The 23,843-nt window shown below is 37.7% G+C and overlaps 1 protein-coding gene across 1 annotated transcript in view; it reads right to left on the bottom strand.

Annotated features, from left to right (window-relative positions):
* The window catches only part of LOC107557700 (integrin alpha-11-like), a 40,670-nt gene extending 17,290 nt beyond the window's left edge, over positions 1 to 23,380 (bottom strand). The window contains exons 1-12 of the mRNA XM_016241203.1: positions 23,244 to 23,380; positions 15,996 to 16,107; positions 8,835 to 8,947; positions 7,532 to 7,623; positions 7,186 to 7,300; positions 6,710 to 6,837; positions 6,479 to 6,627; positions 5,974 to 6,118; positions 5,538 to 5,703; positions 5,198 to 5,268; positions 2,334 to 2,478; positions 60 to 208 (exon numbers count right to left, since the gene is read on the bottom strand). Of these exons, the coding sequence (XP_016096689.1) occupies positions 60 to 208; positions 2,334 to 2,478; positions 5,198 to 5,268; positions 5,538 to 5,703; positions 5,974 to 6,118; positions 6,479 to 6,627; positions 6,710 to 6,837; positions 7,186 to 7,300; positions 7,532 to 7,623; positions 8,835 to 8,947; positions 15,996 to 16,107; positions 23,244 to 23,295 (1,437 nt within the window). The 5' untranslated portion in view covers positions 23,296 to 23,380. The remainder of the gene's footprint in view (positions 1 to 59; positions 209 to 2,333; positions 2,479 to 5,197; positions 5,269 to 5,537; positions 5,704 to 5,973; positions 6,119 to 6,478; positions 6,628 to 6,709; positions 6,838 to 7,185; positions 7,301 to 7,531; positions 7,624 to 8,834; positions 8,948 to 15,995; positions 16,108 to 23,243) is intronic.
* Positions 23,381 to 23,843: the final 463 nt, after the last annotated feature.

Genomic DNA, 23,843 nt, shown 5'->3' with positions numbered 1-23,843 from the left:
CACTGTATACAAACACTGTGCGCTGCAAGTGTTTATAAGCATATTTTTAGGTTCATTACCTGCTGTCCCTTGAGTGAGTGTAATATAGTGAGCTCTCCAGTATTTTTCAGGGTGAAGATAATGACCTTGCCCGTGTGGTTAAACCGAGGAGCTCCTGCAACATATAACTGGCCACTGCGAGCTGATACCACTGATGTCACTGTGTAACCTACAAACACAAAATGAAAAAGATAAATGTCTGTCACTTGTAAACCAGTATACTAGATTAATCATTTTGCTTGGGAACAGAGGAGTGGAGAAAAAATTAGGCCAAAAGAATAAAAAATGCACAGAATGGAGAATGAAGAACATTAAAAAAGCAGACATCATTTAGATGTAGCCAGATCATACTGGGGCATTTCCATCATTAGCATAGACAGCTGCTGTTGTAAGTATAGGTTTGAATTCTTTACCCAAGTATGCTCCATGGTTCTTCAGCTCTTCTGGGAACTCTTGTTCATAAGAAGACTTTGGTGGGACCACTTTACCCTGACGAGTCTCCTTCAGCACAGCCCCATTCCAGTCATAAGCTCCCACTGCTCCCACTAAAATACCATCCTGCAGACAGAGCATATGAATATATCCACTCATTTTTTTATCTGCAGTAGGCAATTTTGCATTGATGTGCTTTTTGATACCAATGGCTGTAGTCAAATATAATACAAAATATTAGTAAGAACAGAATGAATTCTGAAGAATAATAAAATCAATCACTGAATATCAACGCTTAAAATCTTAAAAGCCAATCATGCCTTCATAGCATAATGTATGAAGGCAGTAAAATATTTGCTATTAACAAAATATATTGAGGATTACTGTAGATTAAAAGCACAGTTAAAAAAAAACATTTTTGTAAAACATTTCACATTTTTCAGTTGTTTGTACAGCTCTCGGGAACTCAGTAAATTCATAATACAGTGATTCATACATTTCATCTTCTCAGTTTTCATTCAGCTCCTTCATAATTTCTTCGCTTTGCAGTCAATTGCCATGGAAACCTCATAAACAATGTATTTCCTTAATGATGAGTTTATTCTGTCATAATTTATGGACAAAATGCTTGGCATCCCACACTGTTAATTATGAAGACAGTAGTCGGAATGAGAGCCGAAGTCGAATGGGTTCATGTTTAGAGAGAACTGAAATTCCCGGGCGGTTTCTTATATACAAACAACAACGTCCCGAGCCATTCCAGTCCAGTCGGAACATTCTTACCGAACTTGCAGGCCACTGAGAACACACTGCTCTGGCTCAGTTGATACTTCAGGACTTAAACATAAACACACAAAGCTGATAATCATGACTTTTTGGTTTTTAATCAGAGAACAAAATGCACCATGGATTAAACCACCAGAGTTTTCCAGAAAGCCTCCTGTATTATGTGCCTTTATGGTGTGACCTCATCCTTTAAACAACTTCTGCTCCGGCTCTACTGCGAAGTCACAATTAAATGGAACAGTGCTGGGGGCTACATGTGATGTTGAGCACCTGGTGCCCATTGCACCTCATCACCACTGCCATAAATCCACTGTCACTTTTCTTTTCTACAGAACCAGCTCCACAATCGCATGCAGAAGATGTGCTAAAAGGCCAGCATGAAGTCACAAAGCAGGACTGCCTCTAAACCCGATGCCACCAGGACTGCATTGCTTTACCTTTTCCTTATCACCCATTTTATCAACCCCGGACTTCATAACACTTTTACTGGACATGCTTTTGTTAGTCTACTTTTTACCCAGTTAAACCTCTGAAGCTTGTTACACTCCCCACCACAGTGGATGTGTTTACTCTGAAAAGGTAAATAATCACATGGCATAGAGTCTTTTGACAGAGTGAATTGAATTGGCATTTAATGAAAGTAAACGTAGTAAAGGTCAAATTAAATTGATAATCATCCTTGATTGCCTTGATCAGCCTGTTCACAGATTAATCACTCAAACTGGGAAATTGTGGTTGTATCAGTTTGTTTTATTCAAGTATCCTCTAAATCTGAATTTCACTTTTTTCAAGTGTGATCTATCCTTAATTAACTTAAAAATAAGTTAAGTTAATTAAAAATTAAGTTACACCAACAAAATTATTTTTTTTATTGCCAATCAATCAAAATGCTGAATTCACTGTTATTCATGTTTAGGCAATCACTTTATATTGCTGCAGCATATCTCAATAAATAATGTTCTCTATGAAGAACATTAAAAAAGCAGACATCATTTAGATGTAGCCAGATCATACTGGGGCATTTCCATCATTAGCATAGACAGCTGCTGTTGTAAGTATAGGTTTGAATTCTTTACCCAAGTATGCTCCATGGTTCTTCAGCTCTTCTGGGAACTCTTGTTCATAAGAAGACTTTGGTGGGACCACTTTACCCTGACGAGTCTCCTTCAGCACAGCCCCATTCCAGTCATAAGCTCCCACTGCTCCCACTAAAATACCATCCTGCAGACAGAGCATATGAATATATCCACTCATTTTTTTATCTGCAGTAGGCAATTTTGCATTGATGTGCTTTTTGATACCAATGGCTGTAGTCAAATATAATACAAAATATTAGTAAGAACAGAATGAATTCTGAAGAATAATAAAATCAATCACTGAATATCAACGCTTAAAATCTTAAAAGCCAATCATGCCTTCATAGCATAATGTATGAAGGCAGTAAAATATTTGCTATTAACAAAATATATTGAGGATTACTGTAGATTAAAAGCACAGTTAAAAAAAAACATTTTTGTAAAACATTTCACATTTTTCAGTTGTTTGTACAGCTCTCGGGAACTCAGTAAATTCATAATACAGTGATTCATACATTTCATCTTCTCAGTTTTCATTCAGCTCCTTCATAATTTCTTCGCTTTGCAGTCAATTGCCATGGAAACCTCATAAACAATGTATTTCCTTAATGATGAGTTTATTCTGTCATAATTTATGGACAAAATGCTTGGCATCCCACACTGTTAATTATGAAGACAGTAGTCGGAATGAGAGCCGAAGTCGAATGGGTTCATGTTTAGAGAGAACTGAAATTCCCGGGCGGTTTCTTATAAACAAACAACAACGTCCCGAGCCATTCCAGTCCAGTCGGAACATTCTTACCGAACTTGCAGGCCACTGAGAACACACTGCTCTGGCTCAGTTGATACTTCAGGACTTAAACATAAACACACAAAGCTGATAATCATGACTTTTTGGTTTTTAATCAGAGAACAAAATGCACCATGGATTAAACCACCAGAGTTTTCCAGAAAGCCTCCTGTATTATGTGCCTTTATGGTGTGACCTCATCCTTTAAACAACTTCTGCTCCGGCTCTACTGCGAAGTCACAATTAAATGGAACAGTGCTGGGGGCTACATGTGATGTTGAGCACCTGGTGCCCATTGCACCTCATCACCACTGCCATAAATCCACTGTCACTTTTCTTTTCTACAGAACCAGCTCCACAATCGCATGCAGAAGATGTGCTAAAAGGCCAGCATGAAGTCACAAAGCAGGACTGCCTCTAAACCCAATGCCACCAGGACTGCATTGCTTTACCTTTTCCTTATCACCCATTTTATCAACCCCGGACTTCATAACACTTTTACTGGACATGCTTTTGCTAGTCTACTTTTTACCCAGTTAAACCTCTGAAGCTTGTTACACTCCCCACCACAGTGGATGTGTTTACTCTGAAAAGGTAAATAATCACATGGCATAGAGTCTTTTGACAGAGTGAATTGAATTGGCATTTAATGAAAGTGAACCTAGTAAAGGTCAAATTAAATTGATAATCATCCTTGATTGCCTTGATCAGCCTGTTCACAGATTAATCACTCAAACTGGGAAATTGTGGTTGTATCAGTTTGTTTTATTCAAGTATCCTCTAAATCTGAATTTCACTTTTTTCAAGTGTGATCTATCCTTAATTAACTTAAAAATAAGTTAAGTTAATTAAAAATTAAGTTACACCAACAAAACTATTTTTTTTATTGCCAATCAATCAAAATGCTGAATTCACTGTTATTCATGTTTAGGCAATCACTTTATATTGCTGCAGCATATCTCAATAAATAATGTTTTCTATAGATCATTTAAAATAAGAATCCACAAATAAAGCTAATAAAACAATTCAGGGGCATGAAATAAAGCGCAAAACTCTATAAAAACTTCTAAAAACTAAATATGTGTAAACTATAAGCAATATTTAAACCTACACACATCCCACTTTTAGAGAGTACCATCTGGATTTAGGGGTATGATTTTCTCCTAGAGTGCAAACATTCTTTCCAACAACTTATCCCTCTCAACACTTAAGTTGCTTTTGTAGCAGATGCTGTTCCAGGCATCCAGAGGCCTGATGGATTAGATTTCCAGTCATCCCAATGGCCATCTGGAGTTTTCCTATCTGCTTCTTCCACAAAAAAAAACTAGATATTAATAACTCTCACAGCAGTTTGTGCTTGCCTTCAGGGGATGGAGTGGAAAAATCAGAGGGGTTGCATCAGGAAACTGTGCAACCTGGACAGAGATGATTAGTGCTACAGTTGGGAGCAGGTCTTGGATGGATATAGACCCACCAGGTACAGTTTAGGCAGATTTTTTGGATGGAGCATGGCAGACGGCCTGCCAGAACAAGCAGGTACAGTATGAGAGTGTCAGGTGCTGAGTCTGTGCTGGAGGACAAGCCAGCTCTGATATCAGCTCTGGGTTCAGACAGAAAAGAAAAAATGAAGACATTTTCCTTCTCCCCTGAGGTGTGGCTCCTCCATGCTTCTCACAATAATCCCTTTTCTGGGAAAACCTGGGCCTTATATTCATTTCTTTGGAATGAGAATCAGAAAGAAGCTTGTTTGAATTATCATGGAGGAATCTTATCTGCTCACCATTGTAAAGGTGTAATACTTTTGGTGTATCATATTACTGACAACGACATATAGAGATGACCTACAGAAAGAGAAGAAAAGAAATTAAGAATGTTTAAGAAGAAGGAAAGGTAAGGTTTAAGTTCAAAGAAAGTAACCCTAACCCTTCACTGAATGTCTGACTTTTGGTTCACACAAAGTAGGTCTTAATCTGATCTCGGTCAACCTGTCTGGGTTTTTTCTTTCAACTGAGATGAAATAAAGAGCTATGAACTTCGACCGAGAACCTACAGACTGATGGACACCCAGACTCACCTCCACTATGTGTGTGGAGAAGCCAGCTTGAGACATCTGGAGACCAAATGCTGTCCCATTCTTGCTAGTCCCTGCAAACAGAGACACAATGAACACACAGGAGAGCAAAAGAATCCGCCATTTCCTACAACAGAGCAGTGCAGATTTCAGTGGTCTTAAAGAGCGAGTTGGCAGAGGACATATATCAAAGAGATGTGGTATAAAATTTAAGATTTGGTCCAATGAGATTTACAGTGTAGTGCTGTGCAGAGATGTAAATGTTTTACAGGCTGAGGTTTTGGGCTGTGTTATGAATATGATGCAATGCTGTGTGTGGTGCTGGAGTGGTAAAGTCGCCAACCCTCTAAACTGAAGATCCTCTCTCCGAGAGCGTCCACAATGTCCTTCAAAGCTGCTTCGTCTGTCACGTTAAAGAAATGCTTATCATCAGGGTCACTAGCGATGTATTTGATCTCATTGAGGAAAGCTTCAGGGTTAATGCCTCTGCGGTTGTAGTAGCCCAGTACCTGTTGTGAGGAACGACCCCAAGAATCAATCAGCCTGAACATGACGCATTTGTCTTGAGTGCCCAAGACCACATTCTAATCCATAAGTCTCCATAAATAGTGCTGAAAGCATTGGGCCTTTTTCACTGGTGTCAGCAGCTGAATGTGACCTCAATGGTTGGTCCAATGCCCATTTTAAAATGGGTCACCTCATAATTTCAGCATGAGAACGGGCATTTGATCAATGCCACAGCAAAAAAAAAAAAAAAAATGAAGAAAAACAATACTTACAGCAATGGCATATCGGGTGATGCCGTCCTTCTCGCTGTCCTCAATGACTTGCTGCAGGTCAGCGCTGTCATGTGATTCTCCATCTGTGATGACGATCATGACCTTCTTTGCTCCTCTTCTGCCTCCCTGTTTAAAGGCCTCTGAGCTGTGAACATCCATAGATAATAACTTATGCTCTGTAAATGTCATTCTAGGGCTCTGTTGATGTCAATATGTAAAATGTACATTACACTTCAAAAATTTTTTTGTTAAAGAAATGAATACTGTTGTTCAGCCTGGACTCATTAAATTGTGTAAAAGGGACAGTAAAGACTGAAAAAAATGTTTCTTGAGGACCAAATTAGCATATTTGAATTATTTCTAAAGGATCATGTGACACTGAAGACTGGAGTAATGACTGCTGAAAATTCTGCTTTGCCATGACATGAATAAATGGCATTTTAAAGAGTATTAAAATATACAATAACTAAGTCATCATACCAATAAACAATTATTGTAACAGTACCGTGCAACACTGATTCCCAGCGCAGTGTTGGTCTCTTCTCCTCCTCGCTGGTCTATCTTACGGGCTGCTTTGACCACATCCTCCACAGAGCGGAAGTCATTCAGTTGAAACTCGGACACCACCTTTTCTCCATACTGGAGTACTCCAACCTGACAAGCACATGATTCACACATTTGATGTAAAGACACATTTGATATTTCACACTGTCATTGTTCAGAAAGTCTAAAACACCTGAATCTGTCCTGGTCCAACATGGAATTTCCGCAGGATGTTGATAAGGAAGTCTTGAACTTCGTTCCAGGGGTAGATTGAATTTGAACCATCTAGGACTATCACTATGTCCATGTATGTCTCACACCCTGAAAGAGGAAATTAGACGTTCTTTGGCACATAAAACACATTAAACAGTAGTAGTTCTGTTCAAAATCAAATTTTAGTGAATAATTTAAAAACAAGGTCTGTGACTCTTTCGTCAAAAAGAAAAAAGATTTAACAACTCAGCTCTTTATGAGCAGTCAAGGACATTTTCTTTTTAAAAAGAAGATTAATTTCACAATATATTGCCTCTGGCAGATCCAGAAACTGTCATGGCCAAATTCAGCATAAAAATAAAGTCCATGGTTAAGACAGAAAGTGGAAACATATTACCAAAAATTTCACTGCAAAACTGTCCTAGTTAAATCGAAGGTGCAGGTGCATGTGCTTACTTTGGAAAGCAGGAGCGATAGTACGGGAAAATTTAAAGCTGGCATTGACTCTGGAGCAAATTCCAGTGCTGTAGTATGAGCTGCCACATTCGTACGACCAAAGGGGACCACAAGCCTGTGAATTATCACAAAGGCTATTAAGCGCACCATTAATAAATGCATTTATAATTTACATAAAGATCATGGGCTCATTCTACATAAATTATAATTCCATAGTGTTCCAAAGGTAATGGATGGTGTTTAAACACTTAACAATATTAGTGTTGTAGACCATTTAAACGCCAGATGACTTTAATATTACAAAGAATATGCATTATTAACTATCTAACCAGCCATCCAAACTCACCACAAAGCTGTTGTCTTTAGGATTTGACGAAAGGGTCATTCCAAGTCTCATCTTATCCTTTCGCTCAGAGACATTTGTCAACGATATCCTTCCTTAAGAAAAAAAAATTAACAAATGTTGGAGGCAAATAAAAGGCTGTGCTATAAAATCCAACCACAGTCCATTTGTGGCATATGTACTCTGCAGAAAGACTTCCTTTAACTGTAAACATATTTGTTAATCCTGTCTAGGCATTCCTGATTTTATCTGCAGCATGCATCTGTTATGTGTGTGCATCTATACACATGCACATATTAAAACTGGCAGAAAGGCTGTATCGACACACTTAACATTATATAGAACACATATGCTTGACATAGATGTTGTGTTCTGTAGTGAAGAACCCACATGTAAACTTCATTACAGATCAGGAGTGCATTTGAATGAATCAATGTGTTTCCCCCCTTTGCTTTTCACAAGGCATGCCTGGTAACACTTTACCCAAACCGCAAATCTAACCCTTATTGTGGCAGCTTTGCAAAGTAATTATTTACTGCTAGTAAATAATAACACTTTCTTCTGAAGTGTAATTACAAAAGTATTTATTCTAATTATATATATTAATTATAATTCTCAGTCATACAGTGCTAATCCAGTCAACAAAATTACTGACGAAAATTTTTAGTAATGAAGGAAAGTGCATGCACATTGATAATAATGTTACAAAATGTACATAATTTTAATTGAAATATTGAAAATAATGTGAAAATAATATGCAGTATTAACAATGCACTAACAGTGTTTTTTGGAGAAAAAAATTAAAAGCATCAAAATGATGTGCACAAATGAATTTAAGCGTTCAGTGTTAGTCAGAATGTATCAGTCACAATGTGAATACACTCTTAAATCATTAAAATATAACATTAAATATAACTTGTCTATAACACAAACAATGTTTAACTAAAAGCATAAATATTTTGCAATTCTGTGCTACAGTAGTGTACTCAATATTTTTTTCAGGAACTCAATAAGCAGGAACTCGTATAATCAATATTTTGATATTCTTCAAATGTTGACTTGACAAAATGATCAATGAATGTTTGAAATAATTTATGATTTAATTCAGCATTATATTGTCAACTAAAATGTTATTTTCGACTAACCGTATATGTAATTTTAATCATACTGGCATGACAAAATACTGGCTAAATTAAAAGATTTATATTTTTAAAAAAAATATATATATATATAAAAAAAAAGAGTTATATTTAAAAAATATAACTAAGACAAAAAAGTGTGAAAATGAACTCTGCAGTCATCATACCAAGATTGAGTTTGGTGCAGCTGGGTCCTCCAGATCTTCTGCTTAAGGGACATTTGTACACATCTCCTGTCTGATGCTGTCCATTTGTTTCCAGTGGGGCTCCTACCAGTAACCTAGAAACATCCAGAATCAAAGCATATAAATATTACCTTTGACACAGAACAATATTCATCTAACAAAAACGTCAGAAGAAACACACAAGCAGGTGTGTGATCCACTTCCCTGTAAATAAAACAGCCAGATGCCTGTTGATTTAAGCTCCCTCTGAAAACAGGGACGTTTAAAGGAGGTTAGAGGAAGTGAATCAATGAGAGATGGCAGGTGAGTGGAATCTTCTGGCAAAGGAATGTTTAAACAGGTTTAAGGTGAATGTTGACGTCTGAGGTAATGTATCGATGGAAGCGCGCAGGGCGGTTCGGTATGTGAGACTCTGCTGAGATATGTTTGCATGCGTGTTGAAATATGTATCCTACAACCCAGACTGTCTAAACACAACGCTCCATTAACGTTGGCATGCTTTACACTAAATACTGCTCCTGCAGAGAGCAATCAGGGACACACACATCACTCAGACGCAGTAGCAGTAGCACTGCAGGGAGCAGTACATACTTCTCATTGCTCTTGGAAGCATGCAGCTTTTATAAGCAAAGCCCGTCACTTTCACTAAGTAGCCGTAGAGGACTCATTTAACTAGTCACAGATCACTGCAAGACTAGGCATCCTTAAACACAGCAAGATGTGTACTGTTTATGCAAGAGATGCAGAATTCTTTCACGCTGATAGTGGTCTCGAGGGAGATAGAAAACTAGCTTGACTTCACATTTATGTGCCTGTGCCAGGTCAGGATGGGCTCTTAAATGTCATTCAGAACTTCATAATTAGTTTATGGTGATGTGGTACCATTAAATAGTCTGTCAGACGTAAAGGCAGTATCTTCGCTTTGGGGTCAGAGAGTGACAGTAAAACTACATTAATAATGGGAAACAAAAGTCCATTTTCTGCAAAATAGCTATTTTACGATCCTCGGGTTATTTGTCTGCCTTTTAAAAAGAAGCGCTCATGTAGAACGTTACATTTTCTTAAGAGCAGCATATCAGATTTTACTGATTGTTACTCAGAGGTCTGTTCACAGCTCAGAGTAGTGCTTACTAATCTTAATATTAGGTAACATTATTAATATTTATTTGAAACTTTATCTTGTGATATCTAGTTCAAGGTTATATAGGGGCTGCAAAGGAATGGTAGAGGACCTTTCAAAACAAAACAAAACAAAACGAGCATAAAGAAAAATTACCAAAAAAAGAGAAAATATAATTTAATATATTTAAAAAATATATAAGTATGATTTAAAATATATATCATATCTAGATAACATTTCTTTAAGTTATTTTAGCTTTTAACAATGACCAATATAAACTAATAAATAAATTTTTGAATCAACTTCTTGTCTGTATAATATCATGTGTCCTATTCATATTTTTCACACACAGACTCTGTTTGCATATTTTTCATACATTGCATATTTACTTACCAGGGAAACACATATGTTTGCAAGTACATACACTTCAGCCTGTCTATTGCGTCCTTATGACCTTAATGTTATCTTGCATTGTTTCCAGTTGTTTTGCTGTTTGTTGTCTTTATGTACCATTGCATTATGTGTTGATATATGAGTAAATACAAAGTGTAAGTTTCAAGTATATGTAAAGTATCTATGTAAAATACATTATAGTTAGATTACTTCTTCAATAGGTTAGCTACTGTATGTGTATATTTATATTATGCTTAAATATGTACAGTAGCACCATTGTCTGTGAAGCACAACATTTTGTTCCACATATAGCAGAATGACACTAAAGCTCACTTGACTTGATGCAGTATAAATGGCTCTATGGAAAAATATTGAGCTGCTTTTATATTTTAGGAAGAAGATCATCACATCTGATGATTCTTGGCGTAGTTTGAAAACGCCTCTTCATTCTGTATTAAAGATTCAAATCACAAAGGCACTATCATATCCTGCCACACGTATGAAACACTGCATCTCACACACACACCAATAATCAGCACATCTAAAGCTGATTCTGACAGGTGGTAAAGGTTAATGCTCTAAACAGGAGCAATACCCACTCAGGGACAGAGCGATTCAGAGAACGATATCTGACACTAGCTTACTGCAGATCCAGACCTCCATGAGTTTTCTGCCATAGGCCAGGGGTCAACATCATGGCCCCTCGAGAAAATATTTATCTGTTTGGCAAGCTTCAGCAGTGAAGCATTCCAACAAAATCTGGATCCAGCTTCTCAAACAAATGGATTTTACCCATTACAGTTCAAATATAATTATAAGACACCCACAGGCTATTTACAGTGGAATTAAGAAATGAAGTAGAACAAGAAGCACTGCACACGTCCAACTGCTCAGCCTGACTTGGATAATTCAGTCAATATGATCAAATAAACAAAATGAACCGAAAGGGACAGTTTATCACTGTTTCATACTTAAATATGAAATTTCTGTGATATACTGATTTTTGGATAAATAAACACTCCAAGTTTGACACTGGTTTGAAATTAGCATGAAATAAGCAAGGAAATAAGCTTACACAAAAAAAAAAAACAGAAGTCTCCAGTTTAAAGTTCATCTAAACATTTTGAAATGTCTCAGGAAACGATTTTTCACAGAAGGAGCTCAGACTGTGTGCATATTTCCGCTGCTATTAATATTGTGAATATTACTGGTGTTATAGCTGCCTTTGGCACTATACTTTACACTTGAGTTCAGCTCAGGACACACTTACTTAAATAAAAAAGGAGAGAGGGAAGTATGAAAGAGAAATAGAGAGATGAGAAAGAGGACCTTTGTTGCAGTGATTTAATGGTCTAGTCAAACTTCCAGGGTAATGACACAGTGAGCTGTTAAAACAATCAGGCTCAGACTCATTAAGCTCTCAAGTTTTTTCTCTGCGGCAGGGCTACAAAAGGCTAATAGCACTGAATGAAACAGCCTCGCTAATACACAACCTTTACATATTCAATCTGCCACAAAACGCTGTACTAGCAGCCCAGATCCTTCGGAAAAATCTAAGAGGAAAGGGTTTGCCATTAATAGCCAAATGTTTTTCACATTTGGAGAGTGAGAAAAGACTTTGCTCATGGTACCATGGTGCTGAGGTCTATGAAGTGCCAGTGAGTCCACTGATATGGCGTTTCATTACTTTCATTTATGATGGGACAGAAAAGGAGAGATGAACCACAAATGCTTTATCCTTTTCATGGCCTGTGTTATTGATTTAAAAGGGCACGTCAAGCATCACAAAAACCTCATCTGACTGATGTTACCATGACACGCAACACTTCTGTGCTGTCATTTCTTCCTAGTAAAGGCAGCAAAACTAGTTAAGTAATTATAGCAACTCACCACACATCCTTAAACCCATAAAACTATTACTGCACATGTTGATTTCATCTAATCATTACTGATTTGTTAACCAAGACATTCAAGTACAGATGAATTTTCCTAGACCAGTATAAAAGGCTTGTGAGCAGTATATCAGCTAAGTTTGAAAGTAGAGATGAAGAACGCTTCATCCCTCCTGCTGCTTGAGGAATTTAGAGGTCACAGGCCAGACAAAAGTCAAAACTCAGCAAGGAATTCAAACTGCAACCCCTCAAAAATAAACAAGCTGTGCATATGTGCCCACGTTTGTCTGTATGTCCATCCCAAGGGATCTATCAGGCCAATTCTGTGGATGTGCATGTGTCAGTGGCCACCCAGGAAAAAAATCCCATTGGCTGCCAGAGAGACGTCAAGAAAAGAATTCATGCCTTTTTATCTGTAAACACCATCATGGACAACCAAGTCATAATAGTCATGCAAGTCATAGTCATACAAGTCATATCCAAACTACTACAGCAGAAAGTCAGAGACAGAATAAAAATAATTTAAAAATTGCGCCTTTTGGTATTACTAACAGGTAATGATGGCTACAGATTATTTTATGTAGCTCTAAGACCTCTGATATTTTGACCTCTGACATTTACAAATATTACATACACTTCAGAGGTTTGGGGTCAGTAAAATTTTATTTTTTATGCTTTTATTCAGCAAGGATAAAATTGCAAATGCTCTTCTTTTGAATCTTTTATTTGAATTTTATTCATCAAAGAACCTTGGAAATAGACGCTTTCGCACCGTGTAGTTCTAGGAACGTATTTACAAACATCAACAACCGCTGATTGGAAGACGCCATGATCGGAGCTGTTTTTGTTGTGTGTCGTGGGTTTTGTGATAAGAGAGATGGAATGTAAACGCACAATTTACGCGATTGAAAGAGCATGAAAATCTGACTAAATCTGACAACTTGTAGTGTTATCATCGAGGCTGAGAAAAGGACACAACGCTGCAGACAACAGGTAAATGCCGTTATCGCTGTTTTCCATGTTCGTGGAGTATATATTTTTACACCTTTTTTAAAAAAATGCCGGGTAACCGGTGTTTTGTATGCATTTGGCCAATCAACATACACTTACGCCACTGGACTGGACTCTGAAGTAGGAGCTAAATTAGTTCCTAGAACAAAACGAGTTAGAACAAAATATGCTCCTAGTTCCTGCAGTGCGAACACGCCAAAAAGTGGGAACTTCCGCCAATAGTTCTAGGAACTATGAAAAGGTTCCTCCGGTGCAAAAATGTCTTATCTTGTTTTCCAAAAAGATATTAAGCAGTAAAAACTTTTTTTAACATTGATAATAATAAGAATTGTTACTTGAAATCTAAATCAGCATATTAGAATTTCTGAAGAATCATGTGATGCTAAAGAGTTGACTAATGGCTTTAATGTTGCCATCACTGACACAAAAGACATTTTAAAATGTAAAAAAAAGGACCCAAAACTTTTGACTGGTATTGTATAGAGCAGTGATCCTCAAATCTGGCTCGCGAGATCCACTTTCCTGCAGAGTTTAGCTCTAACCCTAATCAAACACACCTGAGTTTGCTTATCATTGTCTTCAGGATCATTAGAAAATCACAGGTTGGTTTGTTTGACTAGGGTTGGAGCTAAACTCTGCAGGAAAGTGGATCTCGCGAGCCAGATTTGAAAATCACTGGTATAGAGGAAGGATGTAAATTTAAAACTATGCAAAACAGAATGAAAAATACAAATAAGTGTAAAACATATATGAAATAGTTGCAAACACATATTATTCATACTTCAAAGAAGCCAAACACATCAGTCCTGTATACCAAAACAACAGATTCCTGAAATAGTTAAAATATTCATCTCCCATGAAAATTCCCTGTGCACCAAAACTCCCACATGCTCCATATGAGTTGTGCAATGAATGCTGTATGGGGCTGGATCTGCTTTTATCATCATCACAGAGCTAAAGAGTTCACATTTCTCTATGTGATGCAAGTTAGCGGGTTCGGCTCACTCTCTGTGACATATGCAAATGTGAAGAAAAAAGTATATATTTCTGATTTAAAATAAAATTCAACATGCTTGTTTAGTGGTTTGTGGCACTTCAAACATTTCAAAGTTTCTAGCCTGTAATTATGTATCTGCTACATGGTAGCAACTTTTGAGTTTGTTCCAATACACAGCATGCAGGGCAATGCCTGTGTCTTGGAACATGTATAGTGAACATGTTCCAAACAATCCTGGTGTACTGACCTGAAATAAAATGCATATGTTAACATAATGTTAAGAACAACGGCTACATACTCCCTTCCACAGCAGTAACCACAGCTGATGTGTGTGTTGCCAGCCCCTTTCCCCCATTTTCCTACACCACTAAACCCCTTCTGTGCCTCTAAAACTGGGATAAGACCTCTTGCCACTGCATGCTGCTGTGATAGGACCCTCACTGCACCCGAGAGAAAGAGAAAGAGAAAGAGAAAGAGAAAGAGAAAGAGAAAGAGAAAGAGAAAGAGAAAGACAAAGAGAAAGAGAAAAAGAAAGAAAGTAGAGTTTGGAATAGCATGCAGCTATAACATACAATTTTAACAGTTGACTCATTATTTTATTGTTATATTTACAGATATATAAAACGTTTTTTTTTTTTTTTACAGTATACTAGTTTAAACAATAGTAGGTAGTATATACTTTGCAGTATGCCTTAAGTACATTGTTTTTCTATTTTGAAAATAGCCAGATTTAAAGAGAAAGAGACAAAGACGACTAATTGGATTATAGTCTTTTGTTGTCATCATCATTAGCCATTCTCTTTCAGCTAGATGATTGGATTTGAGATATGAAAACGTGATATGATGACCTCAGTTTTCGAGTTAAAAAACATTATTTGTGGATAATTTTGACAATGTTCACTTAGTTGTTATACCCTGTTTGAGTAAAGTCAGAAAGTTTTAGTGTAATGTGATAACATTAACTAGCATTTTGGGAAAAAGAAAATCATCTTGGGTCAAAAAGATCAGAAAACTACATGAGGTGCATTTGAGTTCATGATGGTGCATTTGAGTTCAATTACCCGGTGTTTGCTTAAAGGGGTCCTATTATGCTTTTTCACTTTTTCAACTTTAGTTAGTCTGTAATGTCGCTGTTTGAGCATAAAAAAGATCTGCAAAGTTACAAAGTTCAAAGTCAACTTCAAAAGGAGAAATTTTATTGAACAGAAATCACTCTTCAAAAACTACAACGAATGACTCGTTTGGACTACAACACATATTTTCCGGGATTTGTGATATCACAAATATCGATGAATGGGACGAGACCTGGTTGAGCTGCACTAGAGAAGGCAACGAGTGTTATCACTATGTCGGAGACACGCTAGCTTTCCCAAGCCAGACGAACTTAGAGTGGTTACAATCATCTGGGTTTAAATCGCACTCAAATTGATTTGATATTGACTCAATATTTACATTGAAGCTCGCAGGTGGCTATGGTAAGGGGCTTGACATTTCCCGACCAGGCGCAGAGTGCTGCCAATCACAACACACACTGGCCCAGCTAACCAATCACAGCACATTTCGTATTTCAGAAGGCGGGCCTTCATGTGATACAGGAACTATTCGAGTCATTCGTGCCAGACTGGGGAGAGAGGTGTTGTAATAATGTTAAATACTCTGTCAGCTCTCTTTAGCGGGAGTAGTTTAGGGGATGAAGGGGTACAGAAAAAGACCTAAGAAGTACTTCTTACCACTTCTGTCCTCCAGCCATGTGTTGTTGCACAGTGTAGCCAAACTGTGTCTGCCTGGGGCCCTTTATGATCCTGTGATTTCTGGTGTCAATGTTGAAACAGACATGGAAACCTGTAAAGAGAGACAGACAATTTTAATATGAACCATCCACAGCATGCTTGGACACAAGACTGCATTTACTGGCAATATGTTCTATGAGCCAAGGAGCTCCAGCAATGACCCGAACTAAGCAAAATTGAATTGTGGCAAAACCGAGTTTCTGCCACTGTCAGCTCTCTTTAGCGGGAGTAGTTTAGGGGATGAAGGGGTACAGAAAAAGACCTAAGAAGTGCTTCTTACCACTTCTGTCCTCCAGCCATGTGTTGTTGCACAGTGTAGCCAAACTGTGTCTGCCTGGGGCCCTTTATCATCCTGTGATTTCTGGTGTCAATGTTGAAACAGACATGGAACCCTGTAAAGAGACACAGACAATTTTAATATGAACCATCCACAGCATGCTTGGACACAAGACTGCGTTTACTGGCAATATGTTCTATGAGCCAAGGAGCTCCAGCAATAACCCGAACTAAGCAAAATTGAATTGTGGCAAAACCGAGTCCTAAACAGTAGTTTCCTTTAATGAACACTAGATGTAATCTGTATGGGTTCTAAACAACTCACAGACAAACAGAAAGCAAACGACAGATTGTTTTTTTGTTTTTGCAATGTTTTGCACTTTAAAAAAGTGGGTTGTTGCTTGCAAGGGCAAACACAATAATTTACAACCTACAATGAATCTGGTCTCAGAGACTCCGATCTGTCATGTGATTTGGCCAAATATGCACAGATTCACAGAAAATGGAGAGTGAAAATGTATATCACAATCTACTTTCTGATTTTTGGAAAAAAAAGTTGTAATTTTCTCAGAAAAAAAAGAATATTATGTTATTCATAAATATCAAAAATGATATTCATTATTTTTTATAAAAAAAAATATAGAATAAAAAAATGTATATCAGTTAATTAAAGTCCTTTTACTCAAAGCTGGCTTATTTACTGAATTCTGTCTTAGTTGTGAGTCTTTCCTGCAATGTAGATGACTGAGTAGCAGTGTTAACTGGGCTTTTTGCAGGTCCCCAGAAATCCTCCTTAAATGGAAATTAATCTATGGACACTTTGGTGTTTTGATGTCTCTCATTCAGAAAACAGACTTTAATTGTTTTGTCTCCATCAAAGTTCAAAGGTGCCTCTATTTACAAATGCCTGTATGGCTTCTGTTTATGCTCTGACAGACTCCCAAAAGAACACAAGATCTGGATTAACAAACACATTCATGGAGGTCTTCTACTGAAAACCCCTCATAATCAGTGTAATGCTCAGTTGAGGAGAAAGCCTGCATGATTTTCACTGCTTGACCTGACACTCTCAAACTGTCAACAGACTCTGGTGCGGGAGACACAGGACTATTGGACCTCATTATGGATGAGACTAAACATTGAAGCTGTCAGTCATCACAACAAAATTTGACAGTCTGTCAGTCACAGAAAGACAGCAGTAAGGAAGCTACATCTGACTCACAGAGCCTTTACAGGCCGGCCAAATTTCAGTCACTATTTTGTCTTTTAAGCTGCTTCCTGTCAGCACCATAATTATGGCTTAACCTGAAGCAAAGGCTGAGAAAGATGACTGTTTAGGCTACAGATAATTCTTTTTTTAATTAAAGGGATAGTTCACCAAAAACTGAAATTCTATCATCATTTATTCACCTTCATGTTGATCCAAACCGGTATGACTTACTTTCTTAGAAGATACGCTGAAAAATGTTTCAATGTTTTATTTTTGTTTCTGTATTTGTGAAGGTCCAGTTCTATTTTGGACCCCACTGACTGTCATTTGCATGGAAAAAAAAGATGAAACATTCTTCAAAATATCTTCTTTTGTTTTCTACAGAAGAATGAACTACTGTCATACAGGGTTGGAATGACATGACGATGAGTAAATGACAATAATCAGAGAAAGGCTTAAGCAAAAATTGTCAAATAATTGTGTTTTTAATGATTTGGCAAATATTTTTACATCAGATGCAAAGTACAAAGATGGTCTTCTCATGTTAGAACATCACATGATGGCAACCCCATATCATAAAGATCAGTATTCAGAAGAAGCTTAAAAAATTAACTTAAAAAATAAATCTATAGCAGGTGCTGAACTTATAAATAAAAAAAAAAGCTTTGATCTAAGTGCAAACACAACTGTTAATTTATGTGAGAATTACACTGAATTAGTCTGTTAATCTTTGCTCTGAACACTGACCAACAGCATATGGATATCATATCCCTGCACACCTAGGAACTGAAAAAAAAATGGCAAGGATGCAGAAAACATACAATGGGATCTGATGAAAGGCCTGATTTTCTCTGGTGGCCCCAGGTCACCTTGCCTCCAGTCTGGCCTCTATACCAATGGGAAAAAACACAGAGGAAAAACACCCATCTACTCTGGATTCAATTAAAAGAAAAATAATATATATATATTTATTTTCCAGCTCACCAGTGAAAATGAAATAGTTTATTGATGACAGTGCTGATAAGTATAATGTCTGCTACTATAGTTTCCATTCATTGTATTATATCTTGCAGATGATTGATGAATGAGATGAAGAGATTGTCCTCTAAGTAGAGAGGAGAGGAAGAGAAGTTAAGTGATTTTAGTGTCTTTTCTCTCTCTCTCTCTCTTTCTCTCACACACACACACACACACACACACTCTCTGTCTTTTTCCCTTTCCCACGTTCTCTGTGTGTAGACAAAAGAATGAATGATGACAGACTACTGTAGTGTTGGAGATGATGTAAAAGCATTTTTGCACATTAATCTGCACAAGCACAAGAATGCACAGGGAATAATGTGAACCACATGTTTTTCCTAGCCTCATTTTTGGTCACTGCCTTTCACAGAAAGTGATGAAGAGTTGTGAGTGACACTGCCAGTGACTGACGTACAGTATTATTGTGAGCAGGAGAACTGTATATCACACTGTGAACAGCAATGGTGGCTCATAAAAAGAGGTTCAGTTTGATCCTGGTTCACACACACACAGACTTATTCTCATCAGACTTATTCACCCTTTTGAACAGTAGTATAAGTATTATATAAGCAAAGCTGTTTGTCACCTGCCTCCTGCTTTGTTGAATATCAGACAAAAATATCTTTCCTGAAAAAAAGAAGCATTGGCAGAGATCAAGCATTAAATGAACAGTTTGAACTAGTTCAAATAGTTACTTATATGAAACCATATAATTCTCTTATATCATGGCAACATACTGTTGCACTAATAGCAACACAGTCCAGACACCCAGAACCTTTTGATCTTATTCCGAAACGTTCTCCCAGAAGTCCTCATTTATGAATAGTCAACAAAATGAGAACCTTGCATGCATGAATCTAAAAATAGATCAGTCAGCTGACCAGCAAAGAAGAAAAGCTGAATAATACCTGTGATCATGCTGGATAATATTACCTTTTTCTAAGTTTTTTTAAACCTGAATTCTCTCCCACAGTCATTGATCACCTTTTCCGAAGAGCTTAAATGCACATCTAAGGCATCCAATCTGTTACTGAAACCAAACTGTCCCAGACACCAGCTGAGAACAGCTATACCCTTAAAAAAAGAAGAGAAAAAAACCTAAGGGAAAAAAGAATGAGAAAAAAGGGGGAGTAGAAAGGTTCTATTTTCCATTTAAAAGCCCTAACGTGGCAGACAGTTTAATATTCTCTGTAATATCAGCAGGTCCTATAGAGTGGGTTTCCTGTGTGTGGATTCTTTTGCCCAGATAAATAAACCTCAGTACAGTGGCTGCAAGGGTTGTGCTGTGTCCAGGTCAGGCCTGCGCTGCGCTGCTTTTGGACCACAATCAAGCTACAGGAGCCACACCACATACTGACAGAGAAGCACCAGTCTATGAGAATGTTTGTGCATCACCAAGACTAACAATTTGCCAGAGCTTGACAGAACCATGGCATAGTGGTCAGGATGCATGTTTCCTGGCTATATGAAGAGCTGTTCAGGTTTGAAGATGGCCTACGTCATTTTCTGGTCTCATTACCCCTTTTCTCTCCATTGCCTTGTCATTAAAGGCAGAATCTTTTACACATAAAGACTACATCTTCACTAAATATCTAAAACACTTACTGAAGGGGAAATGTATCAATATCTTGTAATGAAAATGTTGATGTTAAAAATAAATACACACAATGACATCTTCTGAGAGATAGCTGCAAAAATAGAAGTGCTACATCCTGTTGTTGATTTTCTGAGGAAATTATTTTAGTAAAGCTACATGCTTGATTAAGCATGCTTGACACATGCTACATACATAATTCATTTTTGTCAAAAAGGATGTATAACTTGATAGTGGCACACAATTCAAAACAAAGTTCCAGCTACAGCCTGCAGTTGCAATATATTCTGACAAACCTCTTAAAAACACTCAATGCCACATGCTAGGACTCTGAAATCGTGATCAGGTTAGCCCAGGTCATGATTAAAATCAAAACATTTCGAAAGAAACATTTGAGCTAGTGATAGACCATATCTAGGGCATATCACCGCAAACCATCCATCAAAATCTAATTCATAATCAAAACCCACATCAATGCCACCAAAGAAAACTACCAATACTAATTAATTACTAAGGCCTCAGTTAAACATGCAGCTGTGTACAAGCCCACATGTGACAGACATCCTCCTTTAAACATCTGCTAACCCCTCAGTCGTCTCTCCCCTCCTTCACAAATATTTACGTGAGGAACTGCCCTGATGCTAATGAGCCTCACTGATGCCCACTGGCGAGGATTATGGGCCAGCAGATTGGCTTTTAATAAACTCCACATGCCGGAAACGCATTGCTTTGAAATGCTCTTCTGCTTAAGATCTCATGGGCTTTATGATTTTACTGTATGTGCTGCACCGCAGGGACTGATATACATTCTGTTACACTCACAGATCAAGAGTAAAACGACCAGACATTGCTCATTTCATGCTGACTTTCCAACTGTGAGCTCTGTGGTCTGGAAAGCTGCTGAGAGATGGCTAGCAGGGGATGAGCCTGGTGGCCTGCGACTGGGTTTGTGGCCAAAGTAAACTATCCGTGAGGCACGTGGCATCAGTAGACTGATATACACCACAGTCAGGCATTACTCACTAGCTCTGGAGTTCCTCACCCACAAAAAATAACCTTATTCTATAATTATTATTTCCAAAGTAGTATTCCAGGTAGAAGCATCTGAGATCACAATATTTTTTATCTTTAATCGCAATGCAAATCAGCTGCTACTAAGATCTAGGACCAGATTAAATAACTGTTTGTGGCAGAGCAAAGCCTCTCTTGCAAACTACATGACAGATAAATAGATGCACTGTAAAAAAAACATAAATTAAGGTATTTCAAAATCACACTTAAAGGTCGCACTTAAATCAATGTGTTAATTGAGATTTCTTTCTAATTGTGAAAATTACTATCACTTTCTGAGTGAAAAATGTTTCTAAACCATTTTTTTCAGTTGTTTGTTACACCCTTAATCTGCCTGAAAACTAGCAATTACCAGAAGAAATTGGACCAGTATTCAACCAACATTTTCACCTATTGTTTGTACTGCAGTTATATTACCAAAGTAAAAGAGTTGTGAATGTGAGTTTTCAGCCTGAATGTAGTGATAAATGTTTCTATTGAGTTGACCTTTCCTTGCAAGCTTCACACTAAAACAAACTGACAGCGCAAGCTGTGTAGTCTGATTCATGAACAGAATCATGTTAGTCAATTATTTTAGTGAATCCTTAAAAAGACTCCAAAACTAGGAGTCGCTAGTTTAAACCTGTTTTCACTGAATCCATCAGAGCACTTACTGAAAAGTTACTGAAAATGAGCAGCATTTTTGTGTACTGAAGGTTTGTGAAATGTAAATCAGTGTCATTACCAACTGGTTGTGAAGAACAGAGCCACCGCTAAGCCCTGCTGTCATGTTAACTTACCTGCGTCTTTACTTCACTGTCAAACACAGAGCCATAAGTGATCGCACTTGAGTGAATTACCTCAAGAAATGCTGAGTAATATCTGGATTACCCAACCAGTTCCATTGTTCCTGGTCGAAAAGTCAGAAGGCTATTAAAACAGGAAATTGCTCTGTTAATTGGATGACAGTGTGAACAACTGAATATTTAATGCTTCTCTATGAACAGGTTGGATTTCCTGCGGTTTTGACATCATTCCATTGCAACATTTGTCATGAGTGTGCACCTCACTTGCGATGAGCCATAGTGTATGTGAGTGCAGGTCAGTTTAGGAGTGTCACCCATTTAGACGAGTGTCTGATACAGGCCACATTTATAAGGTCATAAGCCACACCAAAAAAAAAAAATAAAAAAAATAAATCTAATTTAAAAAGAGGTTCTAGATGTGGGAGAAAGTCTAAAAGGAGTACAACAGACAGTAGTATTACAGTATTGTACTATAATGTTTGCATTGCTTGACTTTATTAAAGTTGGCCTGGTTCACAGCTGGCTTACTGGCAGCTGGTCAAGATGAGTAACACACTAACCACAAAAAAGCATGTTTGCACATAACAACATATATATATATATATATTCTCAATTATCATCTCATTCATTTGGAAGATGGACAGATAGATAGAATTAAAGACCTAACATATGCCAAGAATGGACAGAAATGCAAGTTTGATTTAAATTTTCCCAGAAACTCTTGACCCATGACAGCACTGAACTGCCAAAGTCCTTGAATATTCTATCAAGAGTGTCATTTCACAAGTGAACTTTCATCTGGCTGCTCACCAGATCTTTCCCAGACACAGGAAACTATGAACTCCCAATATATTCCTGATAACATCGCCTTTCATTTCAAAGTATGCAAGTGCTAGGATGGAAATTGGAGCAAGGGTAAACTCCAACCATTCCACAGCCAATCCAGCATCCCCATCTATCAAGGGAGGTCAGTTTAACAGTGCCTGACACTGGAAAGCAGACGTGGGAGATGCATAGCAGTGTAGTAAGTACCCTGGATGTGATGTGTGTGTATGGGATTGTATCCTATAGTGCTGCACTAGGATACAATCCCATGCACACACATCACATCCATGGTACTTATTAAAGTCTTATCTAAGTTGCAAAATATTTTGTAGTATCAATGGAGCATTTCTACTTTGCCTCTTTTAAATTATTTTAATTGAAAACAGGCAACACACACACAAACTCACCTGGCATCACGCTCCAGAGAATCCAGAGTAGGTGGGTCCAGTAGTACTCCATGTGCGTGAGGGAGACGTGAGAGAGTGTGTGTTAGTGTATGCGTGTGTGCGCGTGTGTAAGGATGGAATATCCTGACAGTGCGCTCTCCTGTACACCCGGCTCTGATTGACTCTGCTGCTCCTAAAAACACTCTATATCTGAGGCAAGGAGGAGGGGACTGTGGCCAAGCTAAAAGGAGGTGCTCATTCAGCCAACAGACAGATCTTCTCTCTTTTTCTTTCTCCCTCACTTCCTCTCTGCCTATTTTTGTCTCTTCATCTGTCTATCCATCTATGCTTGATTTGGGTCATTCTGTTATGAGCTCATGCATTGCTCCTGAAAATACTTTTTGTGATGAATCTGGAAATTCAGGTTTTGGGGATCACTGTACATCACCTCTACGGCAAAAACTGATCTTCTATAATCTTCTAATTTGCTTAACATGCAGTTTAAACTGCATACGTTCGGATAGATGCCCTCTGTCTTGATTGATGCAGAGATTTGTGGTTAACATAGCTGCATGTTACCATATAAAGCCCACTGACAAACTCTCAGCAGAACCTCAGACA

Source organism: Sinocyclocheilus grahami, unplaced genomic scaffold, assembly GCF_001515645.1.
Source record: "Sinocyclocheilus grahami isolate Dianchi unplaced genomic scaffold, SAMN03320097.WGS_v1.1 scaffold615.1, whole genome shotgun sequence".
NCBI classification, from domain to species: Eukaryota; Metazoa; Chordata; class Actinopteri; order Cypriniformes; family Cyprinidae; genus Sinocyclocheilus; species Sinocyclocheilus grahami.
The sequence above is the reverse complement of the archived record's forward strand: the minus strand, read 5'-3'. Positions and strand labels throughout refer to the sequence as shown.